Source organism: Thalia democratica, chromosome 9 (assembly GCF_965202585.1).
Source record: "Thalia democratica chromosome 9, ktThaDemo2.hap1.1, whole genome shotgun sequence".
In the NCBI taxonomy this organism is placed as follows: domain Eukaryota; kingdom Metazoa; phylum Chordata; class Thaliacea; order Salpida; family Salpidae; genus Thalia; species Thalia democratica.
In genome coordinates this window covers 39,385,597-39,397,191 of record NC_139173.1, presented here as the reverse complement: position 1 = coordinate 39,397,191, position 11,595 = coordinate 39,385,597, and the positions used below count along the sequence as shown (strand labels likewise).

Genomic DNA, 11,595 nt, shown 5'->3' with positions numbered 1-11,595 from the left:
ATTGTTCAGGAAGAAGTTCAGAGGGAGGGACAAGGAGAAATCGGGATGGTTCAGGAAGAAGATCAGGGGGAGGAGCAAGGAGAAAATCAGGAAGAAGTTCAGGAAGGAGAGTGGTATATGAGAATCAGGAGGAGGAGGGATATTAATCAGGAGGAGGAGGGGCAAGGAGAAATCAGAAGAGTTCAGGATCTGGAGAGGATCGTTGATGAGAGAGAAGGTGATGGTGATGAGGTGAGTTGTAAGAACATAAATACAATGTAAAACATACATTGAAATAAATTAAAAAATACAAAGTAAGAATGTAAATACAATGTATACCTGGGTCTACAAACTTTTTTTCACAAGGCGCTCTTTGAAGAAAAAAGCCCCCTTTAATAAGATTTCTCAAAAAACTACCATTAAAAAACGCCCTGAGACCTTTTTTTTACTTCACCATCAACACCGGAATACTTAATTTAAGTTTCAAATTATGACCTCATGGCCCCCTGTGGCTCCTTTACTGCTTATGGCCCCCAAAATTTCTGTAATGACCCACTTTGGGAATCCCTGATGTATACAGTACATAAAAAATTATTACTATATGACCAAAATGATGCATAAGTTTCAAGTGTGGGATAATTATATCATCATAATAAGTTGTAAACACTTTGTAGTTATTATGTTCATAATATTTTAGGTTGGAGAGTTGGAAAGAATTGTCGATCAGAGAGACGAAGGTGATGGTGAAAGGAGAAGGCAAGAAGTTAGTTTTTTATTTATATTTATAGTTCAAGTTTTACGTCTTGAAATAAACTTTTTTATTAAAAAAGCCCTTAAGGTGGGCTCCGGGTGAAAGATTCAATTCATTAAGTTAATAAACTTACTTCTTTCATATATATATATGTATATAAGTTAAAATAATTAGTTTAAATAATGATGAGAAGGTAAAAAGTTAGTTGAGATATTTAATTAATTATTATGGTTTTATAATGTGACAACACTTTGTATTTGAAATGTCATATAAGTCATATAACAAAACACAATTAAGTTTTTATTTACTTTTAGTTACTACAGACTAATAATATATATGTTGATGATTTTATTTAAACTTTTACAACTTTTTGGCAGACATATTAAAATATTAATTTATATTTGAGATAAACATAATTGGTATCCAGTCAACTGTGAACAAAATACAAGAACAAAAAAAACAACTTTCCAGTTAAAAATCAGGCTTTAATCACATACAACAATGTATTATGTTATTTTATCTAATATTTAATTAATACAGGTTCAAAATGATGACAATTTAATGGAAGCAGATAACGTAATTGATGCTGGTGTTATTAATGATGAAGATATTATTAATTTGGATGATTTCGGAGACGATGAAGTAATTTGTAATTTAAAATATTATGTTATTTTTATTGTAAATATTGTAAATGTTTATTATTAATGATGAAGATATTATTAATTTGGATGATTTCGGAGACGATGAAGTTTGTTTATTATTTGATTTTAAAAAAGTATATTATTTATTGTAAATATTATAAATGTTTATAATTAATGATGCTTGTATTGTTAATTATTTGATTTTAAATATTAGATTATTTTTATTGTGAATATTATGAATGAACATAAGCAGGATTTTTATAGAAAAAAAAGTATAATTAGTATTTACCTATTGTTTTTCCGTATTCTAGTCTGAAGTTTATTTTTTTATTTTTGATATATTTCATGTTTAATAGTTATTGTTTCACTTTCTGTTTCTAAACTTCAAATAATAAAAAAGTGACTTCAGCTTTTATAATTTAAGTTCAATAAATAATAGTTTATTTATGAGGTAGATAAGCTTTACATAAACTTTTGCACAGAAAATATTGTATTTTTTATATAAAGAAAATATTAACAAGTACAAAATCATTAAGTTTCTATTATAAAACAATTAAAAATTAAATTTGAACCTCTAAAGAAACCTTAATTAATTTCCAAAATGTTTCAAACTACATTTGTTAGATTTTGAAATCGCATTACAGCTTAATTTATTAATAGAAAACAATATTGTAAACAAATATAATTAAATTGTAGTTTTTTTGATTTTATAAATTTTTTTTATAATTTATTTAACTAAGTTTAATCGTTTCTAGATGGAGATAGACGAGGAACCAAACGATAATAATGATTTGGAAATGTTGAATAACGAAGAGTATAACAGGAAAAATAAAAATGGTGTTTTAATAAAACTCGTGCATGCTTTAAAACATGAAGCGCCAACTTCTGCAGTTAGGTAATTTATTTACTTTATTTTTATGATCAATATTGTATATTTATTAAAAAATGTATTTTATTGAAAAAAAAAATCGTAACTGACCTATGTTTATAAATGTTAATACTTTAAAAAAATATTCAGTAATTGTATATATATATATATATATATATATATATATATATATATATATATATATATATATATGTGTATTAAATAAAAAAGTTATTAACTGAAAAGTGTTAAAACTTGTTCAGGTAGCTTTAAATGTAGTTAAAATATATAAAAATTTATGTAACATTAAAAGGCGTTAAATCCTAGAGAATAACCCTGAAAGTTAAATTCAGAAAAGCCGTTAGTCGGAATAAAGTTTTAACACAAAAATATCTGTGGTAAAAAATTATGTAGCTATTTATTTAACATTAGACGTAAAACAACTTCAATTAAGTATTTAAAAATTTCAAAGTACTTATTAAAATTTATAAATATATTCTATTTTATCAGCTTTCTTAGTATTATATATTTTTAGTATTTTAGTATTCACTTACAGATTTATATTTAATTAGTAATATAATAGTGAAACACTTGTTTGAAAATTTGTGTGTCATATACCTAGTCAGCTGTAGTAATAGTAAACAATAAATTTGTAAAAAAATGGTTTAGATTATTTTATTTCTTAATTATTTATTTCATTGTTAGTTTTTACAAATAACACATATACTAGCATAAATATTTTTTTGTATACTAATTTGTGCTATTTAAGCTTACTTGGAATTTTATGAAAAATTATAATCTAATTTTATACTTTGATAAAGGTTTTTGAACTTAATTCAATTAAAATTAGAAAATATTTGAATTTAATTCAATTAAAATTGGAAAATTTTTGAGTGTTATTTGAAATATTGATTTATAAGCTATATGAAGTTCTCCTTAGACATAGTTTACTAGAACTAAATTCTTTTTTTTTTTGCATTTTCGAATTAAAGTTTAACATTTTCTTTAAGTTAAATTTTTAATTAAAATTTAAAGTAAGTTTGTCAAAGTATAGTTTTAATTTAGTACTTTATATTGCTAATAATAGTTGTTAAAAATTTTATACTTTCTGATATATAAAATATATAGTTTGCCATAAAATTTGGAGTTCTGAAAATTCTGTACTTTGATTAATTAGGAAAATATAAAACGGATTTTAGAAATTTTGAAAAATAAAGCTAGAGTTTTGAACAAATATAACTAAAAAACTTAAAAGTTTTAAACAATTTTTTTTAAATAATTAAATTTTTATTAGACACGAAAAATGTATCATACAAAACTATTGTTCTGATGATATGCTAAAAACATTGAACTGCAGTAAACAAATTGAAAACTAGTTGTTTTTTTTAGTTATAAATATCATATACAATAAATTCCAAACGCTTTGTAAAATATTTTCAAGTTAAATTGTGATACCGAATAGTAACTAAAAATTTTATAGTTTAGTAAATAAATTAGCATATACAATAAGTAACTCGTAATTTATTTCAGTAATAGATTTCGATCATGTATAAAACTTCAGTTTTTAAAAGTTTATTATCTACTTGTATAATAAACAAGAAGTAGACAAAATCGGATTATTTTTTAGAAGAAACTTTATGGATTTATACAGATTAACGTATATAAATTTATTTCAAAACTATTCCAATTGCATACATGTGTATGTAACATTAAAAATAATAACACTTGTTATTTAAAAAAATATTATAACAATAACAATAATTTATTCACAGATTTTGGATAACCAGAGCTTTAGAGGCATTTTTACGAGGAGAAATTATTACTTTGAATCAAATATTCTTATTGAAACACAACTTAGTTGAAGTAAGTGTTTTCTATTTATTTATTACATTTTTCTTAAGAGGGAAATTATTACTTTGAAACTAATATTTTTATTGAAACACAATTTAGTTGAAGTAAGAATATTTTATTTATTAATTACATTATTATTAAGAGGAGAAATTATTACTTTGAATCAAATATTTTTATTAAAACACAATTTAGTTGAAGTAAGTGTTTTCTATTTATTATTTACATTATTATTAAGAGGAGAAATTATAACTTTGAATCAAATATTTTTATTAAAACACAATTTAGTTGAAGTAAGAGTTTTTTATTGTTTACATTATTATTAAGAGGAGAAATTATAACTTTGAATCAAATATTTTTACTGACACAATTTAGTTGAAGTAAGTTGTTTTTATTTATTAATTACATTATTATTAAGAGGAGAAATTATAACTTTGAATCAAATATTTTTACTGAAACACAATTTAGTTGAAGTAAGAGTTTTTTATTATTTACATTATTATTAAGAGGAGAAATTATAACTTTGAATCAAATATTTTTACTGACACAATTTAGTTGAAGTAAGAATTTTGAAGTATAGTTATATATATATATATTTATAATTTGTTTAAAACTGCTCAGTTTTACAATTATAATACAAATTATACTATTATTTTTAACTACTGATTTGTAAAATACAGAATACTTTGAAGTAATTGATATAAAACTTATTCACTAAAAATAGTGTAATTACTGTCTAAAAACATTCCTCAAGAATTCATTATTTTCTAATTTCAATAGATAAAATACTACAAGACGTTCTTAATTTTAGCATCTATTAATATGGTCATTTGCCATTCAAGCTGAATAAGTAGAAGTATAATAATATTTTTACAGGATACATTAAACTTACCTATATCTGGAACAATAATAACTATCTATATGGTAAATGAAACTGAATTATTAAAAATAAATTTAATTTTTTTACACAGGACACACTAAATTTACTAATATCTGGAACACTGATAACCAGCAATATGGTGACCCAGGGTTGTTTAGATTTCCTTTCAACTTTGACAAAATTCAATGTTCAAGCTTTTGAAAGATGCAACAAAACATTGGATTGTACTCATAAAGTAAGTGAAAGTATAATCATGTATATAAATAATCAGTTCAATTCAAATGATAACCAAATAAAACATTGGATTGTACTCATAAAGTAATAATATAATGAGTAATGTATATTAAAAATCAATCTAATTTAAAATAAAAGGGTTGATCATGCCAATTCGATCATCAGACCACAAGTTTCGGTAGACTGAGACCGGTTTCGTCCTTATTAGGACTCATCAGTCAGTCACAACCGAAAAACTTGTAGTCGTCAATCTACAAACGGTTTATCATGCTTTCGCATGAAGCAACCATTTGCTGGCAATGATTAGTGACGTCAGCATTGTCTTTGCCGTGCAACGTTTAAAACATTGTCCACTAGGCAAGACATCTGGTACGCTCGTTTTAGTACAATCAACAAAATCGGCGAAAGTCTGCAGAACAAGTCCGGACTTTCGTTTGCCGTGAGACAAGCTCAAACTTAACAAAAGGGTTGATCATGCCAATTCGATCATCAGACCACAAGTTTTTCGGTTGTGACTGACTGATGAGTCCTAATAAGGACGAAACCGGTCTCAGTCTACCGAAACTTGTGGTCTGATGATCGAATTGGCATGATCAACCCTTTTGTTAAATTTGAGCTTGTCTCACGGCAAACGAAAGTCCGGACTTGTTCTGCAGACTTTCGCCGATTTTGTTGATAATTTAAAATAATTTAAGTAATAAACAAATAAAGCATTTAATTGTACTTATTTTCACTTAAAAAGTTAAACTTATTTTCAAGGCTTGCAAAAAGTTTTTAATATTTGTAACATAACGATTCTGGTATGTATTGTCAAATTTTAAATAATAGTTCATTATTTTATATAAATAATAACATTCAAATGTATTTGTATATCCATACTTTTTTTTAGATTTGTTAAGGTAATTAGTTGTAAATCTCTTAATAGATAAGTCTATAAGTTTGAATTTTTTGTATATTTAAAACGATTTTATATTAAATTTGACTCTGAGAAAAACTAACAGGATTTAGCATATGCTTTTATAGATTATAAATATCTTTTCAAATATTCCATATGGTTTTTGGTTAAGTTTAGTAAAGTTTTACATACACTTACAAAAAAAATATTTCGTTTAAACTGTATTAGAGACTAAAATCAAAGGTTTTAGACTAAATTGTTGTGTTTAGAAAGGCAATACAAACTTTTCACTCTTAAAGAACATTAGACGACAGTATTATTTGGTATTTTGTTAAACTTCAACCAACTTATAATCGATTATATTAATGAGCCCAGCCTTAAGTAAGCTTATATAAAGTTTATTTTGAAATTTGCTTATATTATATTACCTTCAAAGTTAGTTTTTCTTAAAATGTATTTAATTGTTTACTAATCTCTTTATAAAGAAACATTAGTGGCATTAGTATTATCTGTAAAACTTTCATATTTGTGTATTCCTTAACAAAGTAAAGCCATTAGCCCAAGAAAACTTGGTAGATTCAAACATGTTTATTACTAATTAGCTGTAAATATTATTATTTGTATAAATATAACTATTTTTTTTAAATATTACAGGTGAATACATTAATGACCTTAGCACAAGACAACTTAGTAGATTCAAACATGTTTATTACCAATTAGCTGTAAATATTATTATTTGTATAAATATAACTGTTTTTTTAAATATTACAGGTGAATACACTAATGACCTTAGCACAAGACAACCTAGTAGATTCAAGGTTACATGATAATTCAAATTCGGACAACTCAAATTCCGACAATTCAAATTCTTAAAAAAATATTAAAAAGACTATATCTCAAAAAGTAATAAAATTTTGAAAAAAATAAAAAATACTTATGTAGATCTTATTAATATCTACAAGCTTTTTAAATCTTTTTTCAAAATCTAAAATACTTTTCACGATATTTCAGAATTACTAAAAAAAACTATGTTTTTTACTTTATTTAGGCCATATCTTTAAAACTATTTAATGTATTGCAAAAAGAAAAAAATGGCTTGTAGATATTTTAATTGACCTACATAGATATATGTTATATTTAAAAAATATACATTACTTTTTTATATGTGGCTGTTTCAATTTGTTTTAAAGAATTTGAATTGTCGGAATTTGAATTGTCCGAATTTGAATAGTCGTGCACCCTAGATTCAAACATGTTTATTACCAATAAGCTGTAAATATTATTATTTGTATAAATATAACTATTTTTTTTAAATATTACAGGTGAAAACTTTAATGACATTAGCACAAGACAACTTGGTAGATTCAAACATGTTTATTCGAGTTGTTATTCTTACCAGCGAATATGTTAAACAGAAAAGATCTAACAAACTTGGTTAGTAAAAATAATTGAAACTAATTTACTAAAGTATTTAAACTGCTGTTTTTAAATAATAATTTTGTAGTTTCTTCTTCTTTTTTATTTTTTCAACTATTTTCCTTAAATATTTGTCCTTTGAAAACAAATTTAAATTATAATTATTTAGATTGTAAGTTTGTTTAATTTAAGTTATTGTTTAAAAAACTCTACTAATAGCTTTAAAAATAAACAGATTTAATTCACAATTGTCGCTTGATGAGAAAATTGTCGCAACCCCAAGTCCAATATCAACTTGCGATCGATTTAATAAATCTTTTAACTGTTTCTACAATTTCTCAGGTTAATATTAGAAATAAATAATAAAAATATTAAATGATATTAATAAGAAATTGATTTGATAAGTCTTCTTACTGTACAATATCTCAGGTTTAAACTAAATATATAAAATTTACTAATTGTTTGACCTAGATCTGTGGTAGTTATTGAAAATATATAAAGCTATTATAATACAAGATTAATTTAATTAATTTATTATTTGTACTCACATAGCTTATTTTGTTTAAGTTTTATTAAAGTTATTGACTAAAAAACTTTTAACACTACTTTTTAGGATAATTAGTAACAAAAATAGTGTAGATTTTTTTTCATATAGTTTTAAATTTATTTATGATTTGATATAATTTAAAGTATTAATCAAATACTAAATAGTATAATTATTTAACAGGAGAATGTATCTTGTCTAAATACAAGTCTATTAATTTTAATTCTTTCCCATCGGCATGATGATTTGAATACGTTAGTTTTAATTTTCTTTTGAATATGTTTGTTGACATATTACATAATTTTTTTAATTAAAACTTATTATAAAGAGCTTGTTAAAAATCACCCAGCTTTAATAAATTATTTGTCAAGTCCATTTATCAGTAAGTTGAAAATAACCTTAAATTTTATATTGTGTGTTAAAAAGACAGGAAAAAAATATTTTAAGTTATTACACGTTTAATAAAAAAAATCAGAGCTATGAAAAACATAGGGTTGCCACAAAACCTGGAATTTTAAACAAAATTCACTAAAAAACCTGGAACAGCCATGAATTTTAAACAAATTTTACATGTTAAATAATTAAGTTTTTATTTGGCACAAAAAATCTATGGTATAGATAAAAAGTTTTTTCATAATCGAAAAACCTTAAACTTAATTTTTAATTTTAAATAGACCCTAATACGCGTACTTACAAAAACCTGGAAGAAAATCAGAAAACCTGGAGAAATTTTCCAAAAACATTTGGCAACCCTTAAAGTTATTTAAATATTTAGAAAAAAAATTTTGTTTAAAAAGATAATATTTTACAGATTTTTCATAAAAGTGAGAGATATGAAGGATAATATAAACATGCTTGAAAAAATGACTGGATTATTTTCATTTTGGTATGACCATTACACATTGCCTATCAAAAAACAAGATTGCAAATCACTTGAAAATGTTTGTTTTAATATGTATTTTAATTTAATTAAAATCGTTTACAATTTTTTTTAAAGCAAGATTGAAAGTTTGTTGTTATAGATTATACGTAAAATTTCTATTATATATCAGTTTCTATGATATAAAACATTTTTATGTATAATCTTTAGCACACAACATAAGGTAAAAGTTTGGTGTAAGAATTTTGGTATCAAACTAAAAAATTAAACTATTTTATTAAATCTCATTTAACTCAGAATACCTTTTCAAATATATTGGTAGGCTTAATTTTTTATATACAGTTTTTATACGAATGTGTATTAAATTGATAAAATAAAAAGTATAGATTATTATTTTGTAGCAGAAATATATAGTTTAGTTTTGTGACTTTTTTTATAGAAAAAGGAGAAGATAGGTTTTTAGTGATTTTTTAAATTTCCAAGAAAATTGACACCAACAAATTTGCGGTCCATACGTTTGTATCGGAAATTTTTTATAAAAATTACAATATCTCAAAAGTTAGTAAGATTTTTTAATTCTATAAAAGCTGGCTTGTAGATTGTACTTCAAGCTTTCACATAAGATCATATGTTATTTTTAGTAATAAAAATGTCGGACCCCCCCTATGCCCTTAAATATTTCAGAGCACTAACATAATTGTTATTTAGCAAATTTTCTTTTGGTAAATCTATTATATTTTCAATTAAATTAATTTAAAAATATCAATGTCAAAAACTTGATAAAAATTAAAAGTAAATATTAAATATTTCAGAGCACAAACATCAAATTTACCGAGTGGATCCAAGTCGTCAAAATTCTACTCGGAAACGACAAATCAAATACCAACACAATTTCCTATCACTTGGATCAAATCACTAATCCTACTATTGTGCAAAAAACTAAAAGTAGAATCAATATTCAGAAAATTAAGAGGCATTCTTGATACAATATTGAAAGTTTTAGTCAATTTCGAATTTTAAAGTTCTCCATGACATTTTTGATGGTTGAAGTGTTCAGTAAATTAGTTTTTTAAATTGAAACTTAAGTTTTTGAAAAAAAAAATTACATGGTTTAATTAAAATTATTGTCTGAGTAGCCTTTTACTAACCTATTTTTTTATTTTAAGTATAAATATTTTTCTGTTTTTTTCTTAAGGACTAATTTTTATTTAAAAACTTCTAAATTACAGTAAATCTGCTTCAAAATAATTTTTAGAAAAATTAAAGCCATATTTTTATGTTGTTGTGTTTATAATGGCCTGGTGGAATTTAAGTTAAGTTCAGTTTTTTTATTAAAATGTTTTAAGTTAAAATACACAAATTATTTGGTCAATTTTATAAACCATTTTTTTAGAGCAGATATAAGATAAGATTTAAAAGTGATTCAATGAGATATCACTACATCTGCCATATTAAAAAAGTTTAATTAAAAAAAAACTTTAACTAATATAGAGCTCTTTTATACGTATTATAAAATAAAAAATATGAGGCAATAAATTTATATTAAACTATCTTCAAGTTTTACAGTTTTTAACTGGTTTCAAATACCTTTTTATAAATAAGTTGATTTGTTACATGTTTACAGTTGTAATTTTATTTTAAATGTTCTAGTTTGTAAAAATTCAATTAATACTGAAAAATTTAAACGATTTTGTTAATATTCAAAATGTACTTAAAAATCACTAATTACAAGTTGACAGTAATTTAAGATACAAAACTTTCGTATAAAGTTTGTTAAAATATTAAATATAAAACGTTGCCGGTAATTTTTTGTTTGCCAATTTTTTTCACTTGTTTTGATTTTTTCTTATTTTAGGAAAATTCTTGGTGTTTTTTTTAAATGACAAAAGTTTTCAAATTTTTGTTTTGTTTTACATTAAAATGTATATGAGTTTTTTTTTTTGAATAAATAAAATTGGCTAATTATTTTTTTTGTATGTTTTACTTAAGTATTTATTTTGATTTTAAATACCAAGTTAACCTAAATACTAACGTTTAAATCTTAAAAAGTTGAAATTATATTTTTAAGTAAAAATATTTACAAAAAACGAAAGAACTGAAAAATAATTGCTGTCCTATTTCACAGTTTGATATTTAAAAAAATCAATTTCTTAACTAAAAGTAGAAAGTAGCTAAGTTCCAATTTTTTTATAGTTATAAAGGTTTAAACTAAATAAATTATCTCTTATTGCAACACAAGATATGCTTAAATATAACAACAACAACAAATTCATGCAATTAATATATTTAAAATAGAATATTTTTAACTATTGTTAATGTGAAATTATACAAAACAGACTTTTGATATTAAAAAAACATGATTTTCAGCTTTAAATAAAACTTGTGTTTACAAGGCTTTTTTTACTTTGCAAAAGAAATAAGCTTTTTGTTTATTCAACAAAACAAAAAGTTTGCCATTTTTTTTTTTTACAAGTTTGTATCTTTGTTCTTTATATTTTCTGAAATTTTGTACTATTTATAGATTTAGAAAAGAAATAAAACAACTTATTTAAAGATTAATCAAGGATTTTAATACACAGTGACTTATAGTTGTATAAACTGATTTAGTTAAAAAAAAATTATACAAACGATTTTGTAATAAAATGTAAGTTCTAATAGT

At 23.3% G+C, this 11,595-nt stretch overlaps 1 protein-coding gene across 1 annotated transcript; it reads left to right on the top strand.

Annotated features, from left to right (window-relative positions):
- Window positions 1-40: 40 nt before the first annotated feature.
- Window positions 41-10,460, top strand: LOC145844228 (short transient receptor potential channel 4-associated protein-like). Its single transcript, XM_082951600.1, has 11 exons — window positions 41-231; window positions 677-742; window positions 1,271-1,372; window positions 2,127-2,266; window positions 4,012-4,102; window positions 5,059-5,202; window positions 7,419-7,530; window positions 7,748-7,854; window positions 8,240-8,310; window positions 8,868-8,997; window positions 9,749-10,460. Exons 1-11 carry the CDS (start codon window positions 46-48, stop codon window positions 9,917-9,919), a joined length of 1,320 nt encoding a protein of 439 aa, XP_082807726.1. The 5' UTR covers window positions 41-45; the 3' UTR covers window positions 9,920-10,460.
- The last annotated feature ends 1,135 nt before the right edge of the window (window positions 10,461-11,595 follow it).

What these genes read in the sequence shown, in the direction of transcription:
- LOC145844228 (XM_082951600.1), top strand. Translation starts at nt 46, where the DNA reads ATGGTTCAGGAAGAAGATCAGGGGGAGGAGCAAGGAGAAAATCAGGAA. An exon ending in GAGAAGGTGATGGTGATGAG is followed by an intron (nt 232 to 676) that starts GTGAGTTGTAAG and finishes ATAATATTTTAG; the next exon opens with GTTGGAGAGTTGGAAAGAAT. An exon ending in CGGCATGATGATTTGAATAC is followed by an intron (nt 8,311 to 8,867) that starts GTTAGTTTTAAT and finishes AATATTTTACAG; the next exon opens with ATTTTTCATAAAAGTGAGAG.